The 26,973-nt window shown below is 35.3% G+C and overlaps 1 protein-coding gene across 1 annotated transcript in view; it reads left to right on the forward strand.

Moving 5' to 3' along the window:
* Positions 1–26,973, forward strand: part of FAP (fibroblast activation protein alpha) — a 73,847-nt gene that overhangs the window by 5,858 nt on the left and 41,016 nt on the right. Inside the window, exons 3-11 of the mRNA XM_061135031.1 lie at positions 10,564–10,662; positions 11,640–11,734; positions 12,659–12,733; positions 15,141–15,193; positions 19,002–19,074; positions 19,764–19,884; positions 20,777–20,931; positions 22,863–22,966; positions 24,776–24,911. Coding sequence (XP_060991014.1) covers positions 10,564–10,662; positions 11,640–11,734; positions 12,659–12,733; positions 15,141–15,193; positions 19,002–19,074; positions 19,764–19,884; positions 20,777–20,931; positions 22,863–22,966; positions 24,776–24,911 — 911 coding nt within the window. The remainder of the gene's footprint in view (positions 1–10,563; positions 10,663–11,639; positions 11,735–12,658; positions 12,734–15,140; positions 15,194–19,001; positions 19,075–19,763; positions 19,885–20,776; positions 20,932–22,862; positions 22,967–24,775; positions 24,912–26,973) is intronic.

Here is a 26,973-nt window from a genome sequence, read left to right on the forward strand (position 1 = left end):
TTTGAGTTTTGCCAAATTCTAAATAATTTGAAAACAATCCAAGTTTTCGGATGATTCCCATATTGCAGAGGAGTTTACCTGTCTCTGATTTCCAAAGTGAATTGTTTTACACAAGAATATATAGTCACACATACACCTTGAAAAAACCAGGTTCTAAAGCTCTAACTGGGGATATGGAATCAAGGCTAAAGGTTTTTAAGAACCAGAGACAGTCAGACTGAGCCTTAAAATCTAGGAACATGCTAGGCTAAATTAAAATAATATTTCCATGGGATAATCAATACTAATGAGTCTTTTATTTACTTGTTGCTTATTTTATGTAAAGCAAAGAACTTACTTTTTATTTCAGTATCCTTGCAAATTAACAAAAATTATGTAGTAAAAATGGAATAGCTTACAATCCTTATTAACCTTTATCCCTGTGAATAATAAAAAAAAATAGAATTACTTCATATCTAAATTAAAATTTTCTCCAACATATTATGATTTTTATATGTGGTAGAAAAACTGATGGGGTAGTACTCCTTAAAGGGACAGGTTAGAAAGACTATGTCAAAAAAAAAAAAAGAAAAAATCAGACAACTTAGATGAAAAGAACCACAGGTAAAAACTACCACAATTCACTCAATAGTAAACAGTAAACCTGAATAGAACTATAACAACTGAGAAAATTGTTTTAATGATTTTAAAACTTCCCACAAAGAAAACCCCAAGCCCAGCTGACTTCACTGGTAAACTCTAGAGAACATTTTAAGAAGAATTATTACCAACCCTTCATAAACTCTTTCAAAATATAAAATAGGACACTTATCAATTCATCTTTAAGGCCAGATGCTGTGATACCAAAACCATACTTCTTTATGTTACAAGTGAAGAAGTTACAGACCAATAGTAGTTACAGCAATATTTATTATGAATATAAATGGAAATAGCCTCATCATACTACTAGCAAGCCAAATCCAGTAATGTATAAAAAGGATTATTCACCAAGATCAAGTAAGATTTATCCCAAGAATATAAGGTTTAACATCCAAAAATCAATTACTATAATGAGTTATATTAATAGAAAAAGAGACAAAAAAAAATGGTGATTTCAATAGATACAGAAAAATGATTTAACAAAATACAGCCCCCTTTCATTATAAAAACACTCAGCTGACTAGAAATAGGAGGAATTTCCTCTATCTGATAAAGGGTATCTACAAAAAAAAAAAATCAGAGTTAATATCACACTGGTGAAAGTCAGTGCTCTTCCCCTAAGATCAAGAATAAGATAGCAAGTTAGTTCTTATTTTTAGTAAATGTTTTATTCTCAGTTGTATGGGCTTCCCTTGTGGCTCAACTGGTAAAGAATCCACTTGCAATGTGGGAGACCTGGCTTTGACCCCTGGGTTGGGAAGATCCCTAGAGAAGGGAAAGGCTACCCATTCCAGTACTCTGGCCTGGAGAATTCCATGGACTGTATAGTCCATGGGGTCGCAAAGAGTCGGACATGACTGAGAGACTTTCACTTCCACTTTCTGGCAGTTGTATCCAGGGCAATTAGATAAAGAAAGAAAGAAAAAGTATCCAGATTGGGAAGGAAGAAGTAAAACTATCTCTATTTACAGATGACATGATCTTGTTTATGGAATATCCTAAGGAATTCACTAAAAAATAATGGAATTAACAAGCAAGTTGAATAAATTTGCAAAACACAAGATTAATATATAAAAATCAATTGTTTTCCTATACATTAGCAATAAACAATACAAAAATATATAAAAAAATGAAAATAAATCCTATACTTACAGATCACAAAACAGCATTTTAAAGATGGCAATATTCTCTAAATATGTCTGCAAACTAAATGTGACCCCTATCTAAATCCCAGATGATACTTGTTGCAGAAATGTACAAAGTGATTCCAAAATTCACATGGAAATACAGGGAATCCAGAATAGTTATCCTGAAATGGAAGAATGAATCTGTCTGCACTGCAGACAGATTCTTTACCCACTGGGTCATTAGGGAAGCCCACAGCATCCGGGAAGCCAAAGGACAGACATATCCCCTAAAGAAGATATCATGGTTGTTGCTGAGTCACTAAGCCATGTCTCTTTGTGACCCCATGGACTCAGCATGCCAGGCTTCCCTGTCCTTCACCATCTTCTGGAGTTTGTTCAAACTCATGTTCATTGAGTCAGTGAGCTATCCAACTATCTCATTCTCTGTCACCCTCTTCTTCTCCTGCCCTCTTTCTTTTCCAGTGTCAGGGTCTTTTCCAATGAGTTGGCTCTTCCCATCAGGTGGCCAAAGTATTGGAGCTTCAGCTTCAGGATCAGTCCTTCCCATGAATATTCATAGTTGATTTCCTTTACAATTGACTGGTTTGACCTCCTTGCTGTCCAAGGGACTCTCAAGAGTCTTCTCCAGCATCACAGTTCAAAATCATCAATTCTTCAGTGCTCAACTTTCCTTATGGTCCTACTCTTACATCCATACATAACTACTGGAAAGAAGATATGAAAGTGACCAATAAGCTTATGAAAAGAGACTCAACATCATTAGTCATTAGGAAAATGTAAATCAAATTCACAATGAAGGGATTTCCCTGGTGATCCAGTGATTAGGAATGTGGGCTTTCACTGCAGGGGGCCGGGTTTGATCCCAGGGAATTAAGATCTTGGGTGCCAAGTGATGTGGCCAAAAAAAAAAAAAAAACTTTCAATGAAATACTAGAAATGAAATTGCAGGTGTAGCAAACAGATATCCATTACAGCCTACCTAGTGAGACATAGCTTGGCCTTGGAGGTTGTAGTAGAAATAGAGAGGGTAGAGAGAGATTTTGGACATAGAATTGTGAGACCTGGGTGCTAGACAAAGGCGGCAAGCAAAGAGGGAGGTCAAAATAACTCACAGGTATTTGAATTGAGCAACGAAGTGGAGGATAGTGCCGTTGACTTGGAGAAATCTGGAGCAGCAGGATGGAAGTCCTGTTTTCTGAGCTTTAGACTTACTGACTTTGAAGTGCTTGTGAAACACACAAGTGGAAATATCATCTGGGATTCAAAGAAGAAATCCAAGTAAATCCAATAAAAGTTACATCACAATTTAAAACAGAGATTAGAGGAAGATGAACTGGCAAAGGAGACTGAGTGGGCCTTCAAATATAGACCAGGTTTACTTTCATCTTCAGGGTCACCAAAACATTTGTCATTTAACACCATGCAGTGCTAGTGATAAAGAACTCACCTGTCAATGGAGGAGACTTAAGAGACGAAGATTCAGTTCCTGGGTTGGGAAGATCCCCTTTAGGATGGCAGGGCAAGCCACTCCAGTACTTATGCCCAGAGAATCCCACGGAGAGAGGAGCCTGGTGAGCCACAGTCCATAGCACTGCAAAGAGTCTCCCACGACTGAGGTGACTCAGCACGCATGCAAAGCAGTAAAGATCACAGGGTATGGTCCACATAAAGCGTAAGAACACGGTGCATGCATATGTTCTCAGTCACTTCACTTGTGTCCAACTCTGTGACCCCATGGACTGTGACCTGCCAGGTTCCTCTGTCCATGGGATTCTCTACGCAAGAATACTAGAGTGGGTTACCATGCCCTTCTCCAGGAGAGGTTCCTGACCAAGGGATTGGACCTGCATCGCTTATATCTCCTGCACTGGTAGGTGGATTCTTTACCACTGAGCCACTTGGGAAGCCCCTTACTGCTTTAGAGATCAGGGGGCGAGAAAAAGCCCCGTTTAACATAGCACAGCCATAACGTAATACACGAAATGAACTTTTAAAAACCTGACAATTCCTTTGAATAACTTTATTCAAACTATATTGTTTAGTGTTATCTACAGAGAGAACCTTGCAAAATTCTTTCAAAATCAAGAGCTACTACATTCTTCAGTGAGACATTAAAAGCTTTATAGCAACCTCTTTGCTATATTTGGCGAAGATCAAATTGTCTCGTTTTCTCTCAATGTTCATTTCGAGGTATAATTATCCTACCTCCCCTTGTGCATTGTTTGATTTTTGTGTTTGTTTTGTTGTTGTTTTATTACTGTGTGCATTCACTTTAAATCAGAAGGTATTGGTAAAGCACCCAGTCTCTAAAATCAGATGGAGCTGGATTTAAACCCCAGCTCAGTTATATATTAGCAAGTTATTTTAACTAATTTCCATTTCCTAATCTTCAAAATGGTGTTGGTAATAGTACTTATATATCAGAGAGTTGCTGTGAGTGTTTCATGGGACTATACATGTAGAGTGCCCCATACTTAGAACTTAGTATAACACTTTTTGTTACTGGTCTAAAGCTACCACAGTCCCATTTCTTCAAAGTTGTCAGCCTTTGCCCAAATATAACATTAGTTTTAAATAAATTGTTCCCCACCCTTTTATTTCCAGCATTTACTCCTGTGCTGCTCACTCCAGAAATAAACATGACCTGATGCGATGGCTGGACATATTTCCTATTGAGAACAGTATCATTGTAGAGTAAGCAGAGAGACAGATGCGATATGTCTGGAAGTCCATGTCACTCTGCTGAGATGGCCTCATAAGCTTCAGTTTCAAAATCAGTATGAAAGTGAGAACAAAAAGACCTACCAACCATTCATGAGCCCACTTAATAAATCATGTTTTCTCATTTAGTTTGTGATGAACATTAGAATTGACATCTGATGTCTCTGCTCTGACAGTTTTTCCAAGACTAGAAAATTAAATGACAGAACTAGAATCCTAATAAAGAATAAATACAAAATTTTAAGAAAAATTAGGAGAATAGTGAATCATTACTTGTGAATTATTTCTTTTTTTTTAAAATTATTTCTGTGAATTGTAATTTCTTGGATTCATAATTGAAATAATTCCCATCTTTGTTTTAATAAGTTGAAAATGCAAATAATTATTGTTAATTAGAGTGTTTAAGCAGTGTATGAGTGACTGTAAAGATGAGCCAAATTGACTCTAAGGGTGCTATCAGGAGTTAAGTGTTAAGCAAGTGTCTGTTACCAGTGGAAGAAAGATATGCTCTCAGGATTCATTTCTACTTCTGCTCAACTACTTTGAGTTTAAAATTTTCAGATGGCAAAACTAAACTTTCAAAATAATCAGGAGATTATAATTCAATATTAAACCATTATTTAGAAAAAGTAATGAAAATCCACGCATTCAATTTTTTAGGTGACTAGAACTTGTTTAGTGTGATTGATGCCATTGTGATGCATTTTATACTGATTTACACATACAAACACTCACACACACACACATATTCAAAACACTAGAAAACAATGGCTCCTTCCCCTATCATTGCTTTCCCTGTTATCTTGTTTAAACATAAGCTATGGCAGGATCAGTCCCCTTGCCCTTTCTCAATTCCTTAAGAGTCAGCAGAGGGAATGTACCTAAAGAAGAATCCATCTGATAACGAGCAAGAGGACGGAATAGAGACATAAACATTACAAGAGACTTTGAACATTCCTTGAAAGCCATGATCAACATTAGCTGTGGGGAGTCTGTCCCTGAGATGTAAATTTCTATGCAGGCCAGACCTATCCACCTACGAGGAGTTCATAGGCAGTTAGAAATTCAACTGATAGGCATAGGAGAACACTGAACCAAGTAGATTCAGTAAAATCACAAAATTTGGATTCTTTGAAGAAAACTCACCAGTGGGGCTTGAACAAAAATGAAAATCAGGGCTTTATCCCCAATTCTGAATGAGTAGATTTGAGATAAGAACTAGGAATCTGTTTTTCAAACAAGTGCTCCTGCTAACTCCAAGGACAAAATTTTGATACATTTTTAAATGATGTCCAGGTAGAAGAGTTTATATATGAAATTTACAACATGGACAGGATGGTAAAGAGTAAGGGTAGGTGTATCTTTAGGGGAGGATTAGAAAAAAAAAAAAAACACCTAAAATAAAATCTGTCCAGTTGATTTATTTTTTCATTCAACAAATATTTATTATTCTTCTACTATATGCCGAGCATGGTCCTAGCTGGTACAAAGAACCAGCAATTGGATTGGAAATTCTAAGTACATGTTTTATAACTCTTAATATGTGACTTAATCCAGCATTTTAGAGCAGGTACATTATTCTATTATGAATGTGTGGTCATTTTCAGCAGGAAGAAAAGAATGCCTAATGTAAATTTTCCTCCATCTGATTCAGTAACACTCTGAGCCCAGCCTGACTCCAGGATAATCACACCTTTTGACCCCTGGTTACACCCCATGCAATGTTAGGAGTAGTCACCTATCCCAAAGCTGTGCCACAAACCCTATTTCCAGATAAATAGAGCTGGCTCCTCTTGATGTGTTCAGTATAACACCTTATCACTTCCTGGGTGCTGGTGGGGCTTATTATCATTATGATAATTAGCAGTATAATTAATGCATAATTAAATTGTTTCACAGATATTGAGTCAATGTGACATATGTTAAGTTCTCTAGATCATTAGCATTTATAGCTACTATCAGTTCAGTTCAGTCGCTCAGTCATGTCTGACTCTTTGTGACCCCATGGACTGCAGCACGCCAGGCCTCCCTGTCCATCACCAACTCCCGGAGCTTATTCAAACTCATGTCCATTGAGTCAGTGATGCCATCCAACCATCTCATCCTCTGTCATCCCCTTCTCCTCCCACCTTCAATCTTTCCCAGCATCAGGCTCTTTTCCAATGAGTCAGTTCTTCACATCAGGTGGCCAAAGTATTGGAATTTCAGCTTCAGCATCAGTCCTTCCAATGAATATTCAGGACTGATTTCCTTTAGGAATGACTGATTGGATCTCCTTGCAGTCCAAGGGACTCTCAAGAGCCTTTTCCAATACCACAGTTGCATAGCTACTATGCACCCATTTAAAATAAATGACTGGCTGAGAAGTAATATGACATATACCCTTACTCTCACATAACTTTCCTGGATAATCTAAATTAGAGGTTACAAAGAGTAAATAACTAATCCTTGAAATCTTCTTGAGAAATCTGATAAGAATCAGCGTGATTGTTAATGTCAAACAAAGGAAAATGAGTAGGAATTTAAAAATAATTTGAAATTTTGTTTTTTAATTAATTTTATCTATCCCACGTGTGATATTAGTACTAACTGTACTATGATCATGACTGGACTATTTCAGTTATGGAGCCCTAGGATGACCAAGATGTTCCAAGTATAACTGATGAACTCCATTATATTAGAATAAAAATTGACCTTTATATAATAATAGCGTAATCTGAAACTGCATTTCCTATATTGTGATTTTGTGTGTTTGTGCTTAGTTGCTCAGTTGCACTTGATTCTTTGCAACCCCGGGGACTGTATGTAGCCCACTGGGCTCCTCTGTCCATGGGGATTCTCCAGGCAAGAATACTGGAGTGGATTACCATGCCCTCCTCACTGTGATTTTAGTAGATATTGTAAAAAATCTCAGTGGCCAAATTAGTTTGGGAAACACAGATCAAAAATATTTATTTCAAGAATATGATGAGCTATGACAATAACAAACATTTGTTGACTGCCAAGCATAGAGTTAAATGTTACACTTGAATTAGCTCACTTAATTTAACCTTCTATAAAAATGAAGACTAATTATGGCTAAGAACTCTCAATTAAACATAATTGCAAGAAAGGAAAATTATATTCAAGGATACTTAAATAGGAAAATCTATTATATAAGTCATTAGCCATAATCAAAGCATTATTCATGCTAGACAAAAAAGATGTCACCAAGATTATATTAATTTATTGAATTAGTAACTAAAAATGCTTTTAAAAACAATTATTTAAGTTTTTTTGGTATTCATAATACAGGGATTCACTAAACTAAATTTTTTTTCATCTATAAGTTCAGTATTATGAAGACACAAATTAAATATATCTCAAAAGAAAATAATTTCCACTGTAAATAGTACTAGAATTTTCCCTTGACTATTTAGAAACAGATTGCAATTTGCTCTTGAAAGTTAAATAAAATCAAATTAAAATACTTAGCAATTATACTAATGCTATTGTAGTAAAATGATATTTTATTCATTGAATGGGAATTACCAAATCAATGGTATGAATTTTGTACAAGATCATTTAATTAATTAGAAGCACTTTCATTACAAATAATTGTATAGCATGTAGAACTTAGGATGCAAAGTACCTGTACAAATGTGATTATTAGAATAAGCTAATTTCATTCATTAAGAATTTAGTGTCTGGTTGCAAAGGGGTTCATTAGTCACTTATGTTCTTCTAGCTACCAGGATAATGTTTAGTAAATTAAGAAGATAACTCATGGTCCTAATAAAAAGTTGGAGCATACTTAGGTCAGTGTGAATCAGTTAAAACCTCCAAAAATGCTATTATCCAGTTGGTCCCTTGGACCTTATTGTATGGCACTTCACTTATGTGATTGTATGGTTAATAGAGGCATATTTTTTTCTCAAATTCCAAAATTTAAAGTGGTAGACCTGGAAGGTATTATCAACATTTACTAGTCCAGTCCTTTACATTATAGGTGAGCAAGCTGTGATACCAGAAATTGACTTACCCAATATAGGAAATTGGTAGTAGAAACATTCTGTAAAGAAGAGGGCACAAATTTCATCCATCCACCCATCAATCCTTCATTTCATGTATTCATTCATTCAACAAGTATTTACTAAATGCCTATTATGTTCTAGACCTTAGGGATGTGGTGGTGATCAAAACTAGACAATGGTCCCTGGCCTTACATGACTCTTTTGAGAATACAGTGGGAGGTAACGAAATGTGAAAAAAATAATCACTCAAATGCATACAAGATAACAAACCAAGACGACAAATGTTCTTTGAAAAGGGAACCTGGCCTATGGTACTGTATAACAAGGGAGCCAGACCTAAACCGGGGGGTCAGGAAGGGCTTGCTGGAGGAAGTGGCTCTTATGTTAAGCACAAAGGGCTGAAAATAAGTTATAAGGAGAAGGGAGAGGGTGAAAAAAGGTGCAATGGCTCTGGAGAAAGAAGTAAGTATTTGAGGAACAGAAAGTCCAGCATGTTTAGAATCTAGAAGTAGTGAGAGAAGGGTAAGAAAGGGCTGGAGAGATAGATCATCCCAGATCAACTAGGGCCTATCATCCAGGCTAATGGTTTTCTTCTTTATCTTGAGAGTCTTAGAAATTTGTGGAAGGGTTTAGTAGGAAGATAAAGTTAAAGCTCATCTTTGACCGTTTTATTTTTATATGAGCAAATACCAGATTCGTATATCCTATTCAGGGTGTAGGACAGTTTCCTGTTTTGGTTCTCTAAGTAATGGTCTGGAGAAGGGGTAAGGTAGGAGAAATGGAGAACAGGAATATGGATGTGAAGAAGGACTGGAGGTTGGTAACCATAGTTTCTCGTGTAGCAGACCATTTGTCAGGCTCTACAATGAATTTGGTCTGAGAATGGAAATCACATTTGAAACACATAATTGTCTTGGAGGGTTCAAATACACCTGAGTTTTGTTTGTGGTTTGTGAACTACTTTAGGTTAGTTTTTACATGGAAAACCTCTACTCTTGGAATTTCCAAAGTCAATTGTATAGATGATGTGATTTTCCTTTCTTCTGGTCTACTTTGTCTTTATAAAAACCCCTACCTTGGATAAGAAATTATATGCATTCATTAATGTCTCTCTTGAGATGTCTGAAGGTAAGGATTCTGGTTGATGTTATCTGACCAATTGGGATGCTAAAATATATCATTTATAAGTTGATAGAAATTTAAGCCAAGCACGTGTGAGGAACTGCAAAGAACTGCTTAAAAGGCTGAGTTTTTAGTCAAATGTACATGGGCTTCCCCTGTGGCTCAGTGGTGAAAAATCCACGAGGAGCTGCAGGAGATGTGGAGCCAACCCCCGGTTTGAGAAGATACCCTGGAGGAGGAAATGCAACCCTACCCAGTATTTTTGCTTGGAGAACTCCATGACAGAGGAGACTGGTTGGCTACAGTCCATGGGGTCTCCAAAGAGTGGGACATGACTGAAGCAACTAAGCATGCATGGTCTGCAAGCTCAGTTTTATAAGACCTAGAGTTGTTGGAGCCTCATCTCATCTTCCTTCTTAAAAACCTCTGAAAGTTCTTCACTGCCTGAAGAATAATGTCCCTGCTGCTCAGCGTGGTCTCCTTCAGACATCTCAAGTTTTTCCCACAACGTGTTCCTTTCGGGCATCAAGCTACTTCTCTAAGCCTCATCAGCCTCTCTATAAAAAAGGAAATAACACTCATAGTCATTAGGACAAGAGTTAATGGGGCTGGTGGTAAAGAATCTGTGTGCCAGTGCAGGATACATGAGGTGTGGGTTCAATCCCCGGGTCAGGAAGATCCCCTGAAGGAAGAAATGGCAACCTACTCCAGCATTCTTGTCAGGAGAATCCCATGGACAGAGAAGCCTAGTGGGCTGCAGTCCATAGGGTCACAAAGAGTAGGACACAATTGAGCATCTGAGCACACACACAAAAAACAAGGGTTTAGCAACGGCAGATCTTTTCTTTATATGGTATCTGAGAGATATCTGAGTTATTCATCTTCTTTTAAGTAATGATGTGTTTCCTCCTTTCCCAAAGTTCACAACTCTGAAGAGAGTACAACACGAGCACTCACACTGAAGGATATTTTAAATGGGACATTTTCTTATAAAACATTTTTTCCAAATTGGATTTCAGGTAAGTGAATTATTTTTTGCATTTTTTTTAAATGTGTGATTTTAGTGTTTTTAGTGCCAGCACATCTCTATTGTAACATAAGCCACCTTAGTTGAAATGGATTAGAAGAGCAATTATTTAGATAAGTCAAGTGGCCACCAAAGCATTTTTGACAGAACTACTTGGACAGGATTTGCTCAATAATAATGATGCCAGTAGTAGTTTTAGCAGAACAGTAAAATCTGAGAATGCATTGTTAGAATAAGCTGAGCATAGGCTATAGCTTTTCAGAACAGGAAACAAGCACCTATTTAAAAGAGGTCATGAGAATTTTACAAAGAGAAATTCCATTGTTAATCTAGATAATCTAAGAAATGAACAAATCCTACCCTGAAGACAAATCCTTTAAGGGCCATAAAATTGATATTTGCATATAGTTTTTCAAAATAATGAGTTGTTAAATGAGTCTAATCAAACAAATGGTAAAAGAAACTAAATTGCATACATTATAATTTATATCTAAAATGCCACTAAAAATTGAATATTTTTGTTTTCTCTCTAGAAAATAACATGCATATAAATAGGTTTTAAACTAAGTCAAAAACAGCCTAAATGGAATGCGTGTGTGTGTGTGTGTGTGTGTGTGTGTGTGTATACATATATTTGCAAAAGAAACATGCTGTTTAAACTAGTTTATTCTCCTTGTAAAGCAGAGAAAATCCAAGTTTATTCCTAATCACCCTGAACTGGTAAAATAAGGCTTCTACTGACAAATACAGCATTTTTGTATAAAGTAGAGGAAAGCATCCTTTCCTCTCTTCCACCATCAACTTATTGTTTTTTTTTCCAACTTATTTTAAATTTAACAAAGCAATGTGTACTGGACAGAAAGGGGAAAAAAAAGCCTGTCTATAAAATAAGAGAGGTGTTTCTTTGTTATAAATGTATTTCTTGCTAAGGGAGATCATTTCAAGTTTTGTTTTCCTTCTTGTTTAAAGGACAAGAATATCTTCATCAATCTACTGATAATAATGTAGTATTTTATAATATTGAAACAGGAGAATCATATACCATTTTGAGTAATACCACCATGGTATGTATCCACCATCATCTTCCTCCTCAAAAACCTCTGCCAGCTCTTCACTGACCAAGGAACAGAGTTCAAACTTGGAGCCCCTGATCTGGACCCAACTTGCCTTTTCAGCTGTCTCCCACCATAGTTATCCTCCGATTCTCTCTTCTAGTCACATTAGGTTACTATCCTTGCCTCCTCAATTACTAGCATTTTTCTTCCTCTGTGGAACTGGTATCCCATGAGGTAAGAGGTACAAACTCAGTTCTTCTGGCCAGGCAAACTGAGTTCAGATCTTTGCTCTCGTTTACTAGTTATGGGGCTGTGCGTGAGGTTCCACATTCTACCATCCTCATTGTGCCTCAGATTCTTCTGTAGAGTAGGAATAATAAAATACCACTTTGGGTTAGTATAAGAATTAAATACAATAACATTTGAAAGTGCTTAGAACAGTGCTCAGTAAATGCTCAGTGACTAGTCCTATGGTACATACGCACATGTTGTTCTGTCCTAGGCCCTTGGACCTCCTACTTTCTCTACCCTTAATAGTCTAGCAATCTTTTAGAGTCAAGCTTGGCTGATATTTCTCCTTCTCTGTGCAACAAATGATCCTCTCATTTGCATTTAATCACTTCTTCCTCAAAATTTTTGCAGTGCTGTTATTTACCTCTCTCTTATAAAACTGTCTAAATTATAATGTCATTTATTTACAAGTTTAATATTATAAGCATCTTGAAATCACAAAGTGTATCTTATTTACCATACTGTCATCCCTTAAAGTGTAGTAAATTTCTTTGTATATGGTAGGTATTACCTAAACTTTTAAAAAATTACTTTTAATGTATATATGGGAGTATATCAATGATATGATATTCTCTTAGAACTATAAATGTATATGGCTCTGTTATTTTTTCTGTTTTCTAATCAACTTCTTCATGATTTCAGAAAAGTGTGAATGCTTCAAATTATGGTTTATCACCTGATCGGCAATTTGCATATCTAGAAAGTGATTATTCAAAGGTATTGATGATTTAATTTGGATTTGTCTGATTGTATCTCCTATTAACCCATAGACTGGTTTATAAAAGAGGAAACAAGAGTTTCTTTATCTCTAAATATTTGAGAAATTAGTTCAATTCTAGTTCAATCCCCAAAGCATAACAGTAACATACAAATAATTCAGAATTTGGCATTCTTGTCTGGCTATCATAAAGTATTAAAAATTACTTTCATCCTGAGGGAAAAACTTACTTTGGGGGCACCGATATTCATCATAAAAATGTTATTTGGTATCATAAATCATTAGTTAATTCTCACAAATTTTAAACTTTTGATATTTATTATTATTGAAAATGGAACTATCACAATGTAGCTTATTTAACTCACTTGCTCAAGCACAATAATATATAGTTAGTGGCTAGACAATGGTTTAATCAGTGTCTTTGAAAGCCTAGTGTAGTATAGCAGGATCCATTGTTGGACTGTTTAGCCTTACTTAATTTCTCCTTCCTGAATGAGGCTGTGAGGGAAGATAATCACCTTATTTTTTTCTACTTATACTGGCAAAAGAATTTATATCAAATTCAGCTTCTAATAATTACTTTGAGATCAAGAACCTTTTGTTTTAACTGCCATTTTTCATATTTAGTTGAGATGCAAAACTCCCTCAATGCAGAGAATGAAAAGTCAAGCTTGCCCCTCCCCATTGTTCAGACAGCTGGTTATTTTCCATGGACCGGTCTTGGTCACCTGCAATCTTCAGAAGGATATGTTTCGACATGCTGGAGTTTCTTTGCCAAAAGTTTGAAAGCCCTTTAAGAAATAAAATCCAAAATAATACTTGATTTCTTCACTTAACTACAGTACAGATGCATGTCAGGAAGCAACAGTTAAAACTGGACATGGAACAACACACTGGTTTCAAATAGGGAAAGGAATACATCAAGGCTGTATATTGTCACCCTGCTTATTTAACTTATATGCAGAATACATCATGAGAAATGCTGGGCTAGATGAAGCACAAGCTGGAATCAAGATTGCTGGAAGAAATATCAATAACCTCAGATATGCAGATGATACCACCCTTATGGCAGAAAGCGAAGAACTAAAGAGCCTCTTGATGAAAGTGAAAGAGGAGAGTGAAAAAGTTGGCTTAAAACTCAACATTCAGAAAACTAAACTCATGGCATCTGGTCCCATCACTTCATGGCAAACAGGTGGGGAAACAATGGAAACAGCGACAGACTTTATATTTATGGACTCCAGAATCACTGCAGATGGTGAATGCAGCCATGAAATTAATTTGCTCCTTGGAAGAAAAGTTATGACCAACCTAGATAGCATATTAAAAAGCAGAGACATTATTTTGCCAACAGAGGTCCATCTAGTCAAAGCTATGGTTTTTCCAGTAGTCATGTAAGGATGTGAGAGTTGAACCATAAAGAAAGCTGAGTGCCGAAAAATTGATGCTTTTACTGTGATGTTGGAGAAGACCCTTGAGAGTTCCTTGGACTACAAGGAGATCCAACCAATCATTCTTAAAGGAGATCAGCCCTGAATATTCATAGAAAGGACTGATGCTGAAGCTGAAACTCCAATACTTTGGCCACCTGATGTGAAGAACTGACTCATTTGAAAGGACCCTGATGCTGGGAAAGATTGAAGGCAGGAGGAGAAGGGGATGACAGAGGATGAGATGGTTGGATGGCATCACTGATTCAATGGACATGAGTTTGAGTAAACTCCGCGAGTTGGTGGTGGCCAGGGAGGCCTGGCCCCCACAGCAGTCCATGGGGTCACAAAGAGTCAGACATGACTGAGCAACTGAACTGAACTGAACAGTACAGATAAACAATGAAAAAAAGAGCAGTTTTTTTTTTTTTTCTGGAGGAATTACAAGCTGTATATCTCTTATTTATTTTTTCAATATCTATTATTTAAAACAAAAAAACTATGCTCAAAAAAAACAAGCATTTTACAAGAAAACTACATGATGGATAAAATTAGCTTTATCCAGTTTTATAGGATATTATAATAATTACTCAGGTACAGGGTAATCCTTACAGGACTTGGAAATTGTAGTGATTTTACTTCAATCAAGGTTAAGTAGAAAGGGAACAATTTTTAGAATAGAGTGTGTTAGAGAAAAGCTTTTTATATTAAGAAATGTCTTTGGATATACTTTTTATGGAGTAAGGGTTGAATCACTGCTGAGATTAGTTCTGGAATTTGGATGAACAGCACAGAAGTCCACAGTAAAACTCGTTAAATGACACTCATTTGGAATTGAAACATCACTTTCCTAGTGCTTTGTGAAAACAGTTCTTTTATAATTCTGAACGTTGAACTGAGTGATCTATGATTCTACCTTATTGACCTGAGCCTCTTGTGAATCATAATTTGTCTTTGCCTCTTTTCTTCCTGACAGCTTTGGAGATACTCTTACACAGCAACATATCACATCTACGACCTTACAAACGGGTAAAATGTCGTGTCTTTTTATCAACACAACTTCAATCTCATATAGAGCCTCCAGACTCTAATTTGAGATCGACTGTGTTATCTTATTTCTAATCTTAGTTTCTTACGTTTTTATAATAAACATATACCCATGCAACTTAAGAAATTCAAAGAAATACCTCCTTGGAATATTCATCTGTTTTTATTCAACTGATATCTTACATTTTTATACAAAACATAGTTTTTATACAAAACATAGCTTTGTTTTTCCTACTTTTGAACACCTAATTATAAATTTTTAATTTATGAAAGTAAACATATCTGTAAAAGTACCAAAAATGCATGGGAATGATGCACAGTGTTGGGGAGAGGGGCTCCTTTAATGGAAGGAAGCAGAAGGGAGGGAAATGTAGCATTTAATCTAAATTTAATTAATATTATGCTAATTGTTTTTAAATGTAAAATGTTAATATTTTTAATTTAGATGACTAAGTTATCATCTATTATATTATTTTCTGTATCTCTGTGTTTAATTTTTTGAAATATTTACAGCTTAAAAAAAATTAAAAGAATGAGTAGGTAGGCAGAGGGCTGAGGGAGAGAATTTCTGACAGAAGCAACAACATGAAAGACCTAAAAAGGAAGGGAGAGCACAGAGTGTTCAGGAAATTCAAAGTAGGTCAGTTGAGTTGAAATTGGAGGAGGGCATGCTTACTAATAGGAGGTGGTGTAAGGTTGGGAAGGAATTGAGGCCAGAAATCACGCGCCAAATAATAATAAGGAAACTATTAAGAAGAGTTTAGTTCTCATCCTGATGACAATAGGGAATCACTGAATGGTTTTAAATGGGAAATGACATGATCAGATTTGCACTTAAGAAAAATCACTCTAAATATGGACAATGAATTGGTTTAGTTACTCATCTTAATGTGATATCCTATTTGCTGTTATATAAAAAGGAAGATAATTATGTGGCTTGAAAAGGTATTAAAAATCTTACAGTCTATTTCCCCTTTTGTCCAGTAAAAGCACAAAAATTTAAAGACAACTATATTTCTACTTCTTTTAAATTCTTTCTACTTCTTTCAGAAAAGAATAACTCTGATCTTCTTAAACTGTCAAGTTAAGAAATAGGATCTGCTGTATAATGTAGACTCTAAATCCATCCAATACACTCTGAGTCTTTTCCCCTGTATCCACATTGTTACCAAAGTCAAGAAATGTTTATTGAGCAGCTCTTATGTGGGCTTCCCCAATGATTCAGTAGGTAAAGAATCTGCCTACAATGCGGGAGACAGAGGAGTCAGTCCCTGGGTGGGGAAGATCCCCTGGGTAAGGGAATGGTAACCCACTCCAGTATTCTTGCCTGGAAAATCCTATGGACAGAGGAGTCTGGTGAGCTACAGTTCAAAGGGTTGTAAAGGATCAGATGCAAGTGAGCTCAAGCACAGACAGACATATGATGGGGAGACACAAATGAGTCTGAGGTGGCAACCCTATTCTCAAAATCTTTAGACTACTGAAGTGGAAACCTTACCCTTTCAGTAGAATTTCTCAAGGCTTTAATCATTTCCTTGTTTTTCTTTTAATCATTTTTAAATTCTCCAAGTCCTATCTCTGTGGAGGTTCACCAAATTAAATAACATTCCAAAAGAAGATGACAATACTAGTTTTTTAATCATGGTTTCTATAAACTTCATGAACTAGAAGCATTTTAAATATTTAGCTTTTGTGCAGTGAATTTAATCAAACCAATTTTTTGTTTGTTTTCCTGCACAACTATCTAATTTGCCAGATTGTTTTTTGGTCAGGTAAATACACCATAATTTAAGGAGTGAAGAATGACAAATTTGTTGCAATTCAAGGCAAGACTGAATATCACTCATTCCAAGGCTTCTATGTGCCTCTGAAAATTTTATTTAAAAAAATCTACCTTAGAGAAGATGAGGATAGTTCTGGTTTCCAGCAAGGGAAGGGTAACTGAGGAGATGAAAGCCTTTGTAAAGAACCCTGCTCCATTTTCTATCATACGGTAAAACAGATAATGGCAGCTGTGATGGCTTGCCAGCCATGAAGAGACTGTGGGCTGAGATTTTCAGCTTGTCTGCATGATTGCATAGATGATTCCATGGGATATGGAAACCTAAAGCAATGTTACAATGTCAAGGTAATATGGACACTGATTTGAGACACAGCAGTAAATTGGGGTGAATGTCTTCTCTTCTGGGACATTCTTTTTCCTCTGCCCTCCTATGTTGATCTGTTCTGAACATTCTAGTGGCCTGGTGCTCATAAAATGCCTTCTACGATCAGGTTTCCCACTGCAACACCAACATTCTTCCTCTGTGGCCATCACTTTTTCTACAATCAAAGTTGATCTGTCGAGTGCCATGTTCCCTCATTGTTTGCTAGGCCGCAACATAACTTTATGTTTGCTAGGCTGCATCATACTTTGTGATGTAATAAGTTAAATCAAGGTTACATGTGTTATAAGTGTTCACAAGTGTCCAAACTTTAAAATGATGGGAGAAATAGAAATAGCAAGCCTATGTCAGGTTGGAGAGATGTTTTTGGAGGGGGCAAACAAGGAGTTTTCCTTCAGGTGCCTCACATTATGCCTTGGAGGCAGGTCTTGTTTTGCATCTCCACACAAGCATTCTTGATGAAACTATTCATTTCATCTTCAAGAAGATAATAGTCAAAATTTAAATAAGACATGCTATGACTCTTTAACACTTATAAAAGTCTGAACACATTCTTACTGAAGAACTACAAAATCTCCACGGTGCAAGTCAGTCAATTGAGTATTTGCAGGGTGACATGAAGCATCAAAGTGAGATTTTTGGCCAATAGTATATTTGAAATTGGGCTTCCCAGGTGGCGCTAGTGGGAAAGAACCCGCCTGCCAATGCCGGAGACATAAGAGATTCGGGTTTGATCCTTGGGTTGAGAACATCCCCTGAAGGACAGCATGGAAACCCACTCCAGTATTCTTGCCTGGAGAATCCCATGGACAGATGGAGGCTGGCAGGCTACAGTCCATAGGGTCACAAAGAATCAGACATGACTAAAGCGACTTAGCACACAAGCATGCATATTTGAAATTTCCCCATGGGTGGAGGACTTTCAAGCTTAAGGCATACTGCCCAGTATATGATCTGTTTTTCAGTTTAGCTTGAGATCAGATGTTCCTTTCCTTTTCTGATTTCAAGTCAGATCCCGGGGGAGATTGTCAAATGGCATCTTATTTTCAAAAATTTGAAATGCATATGCATTCACAGGGATGGGGGTTGTGAATGAAAATGTGGAAGAGTACATATTAAACTTTAGCACAATTATAGAATTTCAGAGCTGGAAGTATCTTTAGCGACCATTTCAGCCTGGTGTGTACAAATTTTACAGTTCTGAGGGTTAAGAGACTTGAGTTTAATGAGGGGTCTGCCAAGAACTAGCAATATTATTTTTTAAAAGTCCTATCATTTCTCTAATCTCAAGTTTATTTGCACAAGACTAGGGACATTCAATTAGATAATTTCTAGAGGTATTTCCACTTAGTCTATAAACATTTAATCCATTCACCTCACAATAAAAGGTCAGAAAACTGAGATCCAGAGACATTAAATGACCTGTGAACTAGTGAAGACCTGCAACTACCATCCCATGTCTTCTGTCTCATGTTATATCACATTCTTTCTATTAGATTTGCAGAAGCACAGATGATGATGCATTATTTTTATTTTTTTTAATTTTTTTAATTTTTATACCTATTATTTGCCCTGAACTGCAAAGTTCATTTATTTGTTTATTTTCTTTCTTTCTTTTCTTCTAGGGAGTTTATAAGAAGAAATGAGCTTCCTCGTCCAATTCAGTATTTATGCTGGTCGCCTGTTGGGAGTAAATTAGTAAGTGTTTAAATTATAGAAGTGTTTAATCATTTAAATAAAAGAGGAGCCATTTGATTTTGGCCTTTGTTAAATTTCCCTGCCTGAAAAAAAATACATTTATGACTATTTTAAGTGGTTAAAAATGGGAAGAGTTTAGATAAATTGAAACCCATCTGAGAATTCCGCAAAATCTCAAGCTCATGGATAGACTTCTTTAAATATCGCAGTCAAAAACTTTATCCTCATACTCAGCCAGAATGCGTTGTGCCAGAAAGCTCAGGAAAAATATGGTTTTCACAAGTTTCCCAGACTAGCTTCAGACAACATGAAATTTTGTCCAAGCTCTTATTTAAGGACTCTAAATAAAGATTAGATCTGGCTAGCTATTAATATTCAGAGATTTATTTGACTTTCTGTTAATATACACAATTATTTACTTAGGTAATAAAAGCAACTAATATAATAGCAAACTTTATTTAATATATAGACTTTAAAATCATAACTTTTATATGTTAAAAATCATAATGTTAATGTGAGTTGTTTGGTATTTTTTGACCTGTTAAAATGGTATCTTAGTTGTGAGTCTTTTCATATCTGGATTATCACTCTTTTTAAAAGTATTAGCTGAATAATTAACATAAATATGCAAACTTTATTGTGTTTCTTATGAAATTTCTCCTTATTAACTAACTTACCACCACTTCCAGGCATATGTCTATCAAAACAATATCTATCTGAAACAAAGACCAGAAGACCCACCTTTTCAAATAACATATAATGGAAAAGAAAATAAAATATTTAATGGAATCCCAGACTGGGTTTATGAAGGTACGTTGTATTCTTTTTCTTCTGCTGCTGTTAGGCTTTTAATTGAAAATAATCACACGCATTTAGTAACATTTAGATGAGTGGTATGTTACTGTGATGAGGGTGGCATTTCTGAAAGCTGTTATCAGGTTATGAACAGGACGTGCATACTCTGAAAGAACAAAATCTTGTTATCAGACTGGTGGAATTTATTTTCATGAGCATTACAAAGCAGTAGCAATAATTTATATTCTAAGAAGTATACGGTCCTTAGATGCTGTGTGAGTATATTTTCTCAGGTTTATTTTTTCTTGCAAAATAAACCTTTTATCCAAAACTAAACAGCTGTCTATATTATTGTGCAGGAAGATACTCTTAGTTCTTAATGCTGTCATTAATTTTGTCCTCTTTCTTAGCTCATGTAGGATCCAGGACTCAACTGGACTTTAAAAGTTCTTCTAGTCCTTGCCTTTTAAAAAATATATGTATATAACTAAATTAACCATTTTTTTTTTTAATTCCCAGAACAGAAAGTTAACTATCAAATTTATGTTGCTTTGTAGTATAAGCATGGTTTTCCTTGTCTTGGCTACTGTAGATGACTGTAAAGAAGCTCCCCCCAACGGGAAAATTAATTATTGTTGAGATTTTATTTTAAAAAATACATTCCTGATTAATGTCAATTCCCCAGTAGATTAATTGATGTTTGATATGGGGTATAAGGTTAAACTACTCATCTATACCCAGATTAATTCATCTGTTGGTAACCAAAGCATGGTATATACCACATCCACATTAAAGAAATTATTTCAGTTAATAAATGGCTATATACAATGTATTTTGAAGTATTTACAATTATTTTGAGTAAGCCATCTTAGTAACTAATAATAATATGCTAGTATTTATTTTTCAGAGGAAATGCTTGCTACAAAATATGCTCTCTGGTGGTCTCCTAATGGAAAATTTTTGGCATATGCAGAATTTAATGACACAGAGATACCAGTTATTGCCTATTCCTATTATGGTGATGAACAATATCCTAGAACAATAAATATTCCATACCCAAAGGTATGTGGGATACTTTTAGCAGATACTTCCATTTCCCTGCTGTCAAAATGAGCAACCAATACCGTGAATAGAGGTGGAATCAACAAGTTTGGAGAGCTGCTTATCCTTGTGCATTGTAAGGCAAACATTGTACTGTGCTCTATTATTTATGTGGACATCTGTTGCTTTGGACATCTGGTTGTGCTGGATGAAGTAGTCTTTGCAAAATCCATTGCAGTCTTTGAAAAACATATGGTCTAGATCATGGAGGAAAAACAAGCTTAACTTAATTTTAATTTTTTTCTTACTTCATGCTCCAAATTCAGGGTAAAGTTCTGTTTTGCAATTCCTTTTGAATTCTGATTTAAATGCAAACTAGAATGGGAAATTAAGACTTTGAATGTGATGTTCCTGTCAGGTCAAAGCAAGTAGGAGTTATGGTCTTTTTTGGACATTTATGGTAGTTTAAGTTTATGAGCCTAGGTTCTTCTTTGAGGGAATTAGACATGCTGTGAACCAATGTTTCTTACATAAACATTCTAAAATTCTTAGCTTATGTACTTCACATGCAGTCCCATGTCTCAAGAGAGGCCTCCTGAAAATAAGAGGTTTCATGAAAATAGATTCCACCAGAATGGCCATGTCACGGTGGAGAAATGTCATATTCTGAGTTAATTTAGAAAAGAAATCTGAAAGATCAAATCACAAATTCTCCTCTGGCACAAGGAGTAGAAGTGATTTCAGAATGTAATTCTTTGTTCTTAAGTCACTATTGTTTTTCCTTGCCAAAGGGAACCCTGTTATAGAGGTCCCTATATGTGACAAAGATGGGAAGGACACATAGACACAAGTGGATTCTGAAGCAAGTCAAAGTGGCCATAGTGAGAGAAATAGAAATTCCAAATAGTCTAAAATTTATTTTAAAAATCATATGAAAAAGGAAATGAGTATGGGGGAGGTTGTCTGTTTAGGTAGAAGATCCTTCAAAGGTTGTGTATTAAGTCCGAAAGCTGGAGGTATTTGGAAGTGAGAGGTGTGATCCTTGGAACCCAAAAGATGGAAAAGAACTTGGATATTTAGAAGGCTGTATGGAGCAGGAAGAGATGAAGAAACCCAGAAGTGAGGAGTAATTCACACTGACAGAGAAGTCAGGACCCAAATTCTCCTGTTTCTTTGAAGCTGAAGCTGCTGAACATCTGACACTGGACTAAGAAGTGAGGCAACTATATATATAGCCTATATGCCTAATTTTTGTGGATTTAAATTATTTGACAATTTTAAGATTCTCTTTTTCTGTGCTAAAATAAGAGAACTCTAAGAAGATATATGAGCATGAACTACACTGTCGTGTAAACCTAGGGCATATACTAAGGCAAAGAGCACAAAGCAAGAACAGTGTAAATCACATGACATTTTATTTTGAGGTGGAATTTCCCTAATTTGGGGGCATTGAAAGCAGTAATAATTTAAGCAGCTAGTAGACTGTTTGGTAATTGTCCTAGATCAAATTACAAGGTAAAAGCAAAATGTATCTTTCATTATTTATTCTTTATATTCCCTTCCCCACATCAAGCTCCCTCTGCACTCCCCTTGGCACATGGAGAAATATTATTACAATTATCCTAATAACAATAATAATAGTGCAAACTATCTGTATTAAAAGTCAGAGAAGAGAGTATCGATTATGGAACTGCATTTTTAAATCCCTAATAGTTTTCCCTATGAATTAAAGCTCCCGCTAATCACTAAGAGTATGTATTTTCACTCTGGTTGCACAATATTTGTAATTACACTGCAATGAAATTTGTAAACATTATAATTAGAATGTTTTCAACAGTAATATATCTAACAATTATTAGCTTATAAAAATATGCCTAAATTCCAAAAGTGTCTCTAAAATGTTGGTGATAATGAGAATTTTGTGAGTTTATCTATCTCCGCTTTCTTCACAGGCTGGAGCTAAGAATCCCTTTGTTCGGATCTTTATCATTGACGCCACTTACCCTGAGCATGTAGGTCCCAGAGAAGTGCCAGTACCAGCAATGATAGCCTCAAGGTATATTCATCTCTGATGCTCCCCACCTTTCAAACTGAATTTTAGCACTGAAATTTCTTCATCAGGGTTTATATTTCTTTTCTAGTGAGTTTGCAATGACTATGCTACAACAAAAATAAATAAATAAATTAGCATTCCAAGCTAAATACATAGCAAAATTAAAATTCACAAATAAGTTTTTTAAATTGATGTGAACATACTAACCCTTTTTACACATACAAAAATGACCAGAGTACTCAGTCTAAATGCTGCTTCCCTTGAATGTGTGAGTGTAAGCTAGGGACAAACAAGGAGATAGTAAAATTCATGCATGCTCTCAACCTGGCTTCCTTCAAGTTTGGCCTACTTTTTCCCAGCATTTGCGGATCATGCTTATTATATGTGCATGGCAAACAGGAGAAGATAAGCCAAATCCCTCCAAATATTGTGTTTTTCACTAGGATGCAGTCTATTTGAATTGATCTGGTTGTAGCATTATCTGTTTGTGGATGAACTACAGGCAGACCTGGACAGAAGCATTTTCATTTCTGTGAAAGGTACCAGCATGGTACCCATTGAGATCTTGTCTGATTAATCCTGGTCATTCTGGTTGATATGGAAAAAGGGGAAGGGTCCATAAGCCCTGCCTGGCTGGCCTCCTTACTCCTTCCCACATCCTCTCAGAACAAGGCTTGACTCCTCTTCTCCTGCCTCAGGAAGGAAGGTCAGCCAGGGCCAGATGATTGATTAATAGGAAAAAACACCTCATCAGAGGCCTCTGCCGGACTTTGCCAAGGTGAACGTGCTCTCGGATAATAAAAAATTCTTTTTTATTTTTCAATTATCCATTATTCCCCACCTAATCTAGTTGATGAAAACTGGACTAAATATATCTGATTTTTTATGTATCATTCTCTTCAAGAGGCAAGCAGAATGAAAGAAAGCATCATTTGAGCATCTGTAATACACTAATAATACAGTAATAATATCTAACATTTTTTGAGCACTCACTCTGTTGTATGTATAGTTTGTAAGCACTTTAAGCATTCTTAGTAAATCTTCACAGCAACCTTTCATACTGGTAATGTTATTATTCCCATATTATATAGAAACAGAGGCACAGACATGTTAGTCAAGGTGGTATAACTAGTAGGAGATAAAGCCAGACTCTGAACCAGAGATCCCTTGTAGCTCTGTGATTCCTTTTACAACAAGGTCCAACATTTTGTGGTTCATTTACATTGTTGTTCTCTACACGTTCACCCTCAGAGCCAAGTAATCATTGCTTCCTTTCACTGATATCCACTTTGTGCCAAGCGCTGTTTGAGTTACTTTGCATACACTATCTCTGATTATTATACTAACCCAAATTTCAACCCCTGACCTGCAGCTAAAACTCAGCTTCCAACACAAACCTGCCTGGAAAGAAAGATGGTCTTTTACCCACTCAACTCTCTTTTAATTAGTTAAAAAGTGAAAACATGAGTTCAGCTATGGAAAAATAGGCAATTTAATGCTTTTTGTCCTCTAGGTTGGCCAGTAACTTTGGCTTTGTGTCTTAATTTTTTTCCTAAGATATTAAAATCCCAACTGGGGAGAAAACTCAATTATAAAATAATTCTATTAGATCAGTGAACTCTTGTATATTCTCTAAAAGTCAGCAGGTATATTCAAATTTTTTTAATGTTTAAAAGAATATTTTGCCTTCCTTACCTGTAGCCTAAGTGTTTCAGAATAATAAAATATGTCCTTTAGAAAACACAAATTAAGAAATTATTTGAATGTGATATTGATTTATAGTTGTGACTTTCTGTTTCGATTTGTTTGCAGTGATTATTATTTCAGTTGGCTCACATGGGTTACTGATGATCGAATATGTTTGCAGTGGCTAAAACGAATCCAAAATGTTTCAGTCTTGTCTACATGTGATTTCAGGGAAGACTGGCAGACATGGAACTGTCCAAAGGTATGTTGTATTAAAACCACAGAGGTGTATTTCTGAAGATAAAAGTACAAGAGTGGGGACTTATCTATAGCTAACAAAGATGTGTATATATACATATATATAGAATTACTGCATTTAACTCCTGATTGCTTTGCAAAAAACACTATTTGAAGGTTCATTATTTTTATTAAACAAGTAAGATTGTTTTTGTTTTCTCGAATGACTTTAGCATTGAAACTGAATAGAGAAAAAGATTAAATGACAATGCCATGCTGGGAAAATCAGGTATCTGGTTTTAAATTAGGATGGAAGTCCATCCTTTTGAGATTATAAAATTGTCAGTCCAGAAAAGCAAAATAATGATGATGAAAACATAAGATGGATCCATTAAAGAAGTAGATATGTTCTACTTAAAAGAATTAGAAAAAATGCAAACGGTGATGTTTGCTTTTGCAAAATGCAAACGTTCTATTCAATGTCGAAATTGAAAAATAAGAATTCCAAAGTAAACAAATATTATCAAAGGAAAGCCAAATGCTTCTATTTGAAAATCCAAAGTAGGTAACTGAGAATGATATGAAACAGATTTAATTATCCTGCTATCCTGTTATCTTTGCAGAGTGCTCAATACTGTGCTAATTTTAGGGAGAAAAAACTTAAAAAACTAGGCACAGATTTATTGTTGAGTTTTAATTGTTTTTATTGCTCAAATCCAAACATAATCTGTTGAATTAATGAGTCAGAAAGCTACTTCTCCAATCAGAAAGCTTCAAAATAGGCCTGTTCATAAGTACTCATATTAGAGACTAAGAAACACAAAATGTTTTCTTTAAATAGGAAATTTGATGGGTACATTTCATGAGACATCTAATTATGAAGAAATGTTTCATTAAACCAAATATAGAATAAACCTATTTTATAAAGTAAGAAAAAAAGCACAGAGCAATCAAAGTTAAACACTAAATTCCATCTAGAAATTAGGACATTATGTTTTGCAAGAAAAAAGTCATATGAATCTGTTTGGAAATATATCAGGACTATAATAGTCAACATTACTCAGACTAAAAATATTTTTAAATCACTACTGTGTCTGTAAGAAGCTTGACTAATTTTGATGGAATATGCTAGAAGTTTATTTTTATCTTATTTATGTTTTGATATACAAAGCAGGAAGATTTTTGGCATTAATGCAGTGTCATAGGCAAAAAGAAAAGATAGAATAAATTTAATTTTTCTAGTTAAATAGAAACAATTGGGTGAATATATTGTTAATGTCTTCACTGAATCTCAATACTAGGAATTATTGATTTAATTATATTAGTTTATAAGACTGGTCACTTAGATAAAATTTTTAGCTTTTAAAACTAGGCATTTAAAACTATAATTGCTTTGGAATTTGAATTTCTAATTTATCAAATCTGAGACAACTTAATCCAAACTGACAGAACGTATAGGATGCTCATTCAATGAGACGTGGAATTCCCTGGAATATAAACTTTAGTTTTATGGCCAAAATCAGTGATTAAGTTTAGAATACCAGGTTTGAATAACCTTAAAATTTCAAAACAACTGCAGTTTCGAAATAGTCTGGTAAGTACATGGAACATATTTTTCAGATTTAAGAACAACAGAGATGAATTTTTCCAGTAACCACACTTATGACTGATGTGTGTGTGTGTGTTTAGTTTTGAAAACAAACAACATTTAAGGTTAAGAGACTTGGCAATACTTTATTCATGTTGGGAGTCATACCCAAAATAAAGAAGCAAAGGAAACTGGCAATAATTACTTGTAATATAACTGTATTAATAAATTTGTAGTTTGGAGGAGGAACATCCTTCATAATGTTATTCTCTGCAAGAGAATTAAAGTTAATTTTATATAATAGCTAGAAATCATGAATAAAAACATTTCACTCTATTAAGTCTTATCTTGTTTTTTTCTGAAACACCAGCCTATCCCTATAAGAGAAAATCCAAACTATGCTTTTAAAATTTATTATTCCTTTGCTTTTTATGACTATATACTCTCTCATGGTTCTCTTTCTAGTTTACTGTTTCTTTCTAGCTCTTCCTCTTCTGAC

Source organism: Dama dama, chromosome 33 (assembly GCF_033118175.1).
Source record: "Dama dama isolate Ldn47 chromosome 33, ASM3311817v1, whole genome shotgun sequence".
Taxonomy (NCBI): domain Eukaryota; kingdom Metazoa; phylum Chordata; class Mammalia; order Artiodactyla; family Cervidae; genus Dama; species Dama dama.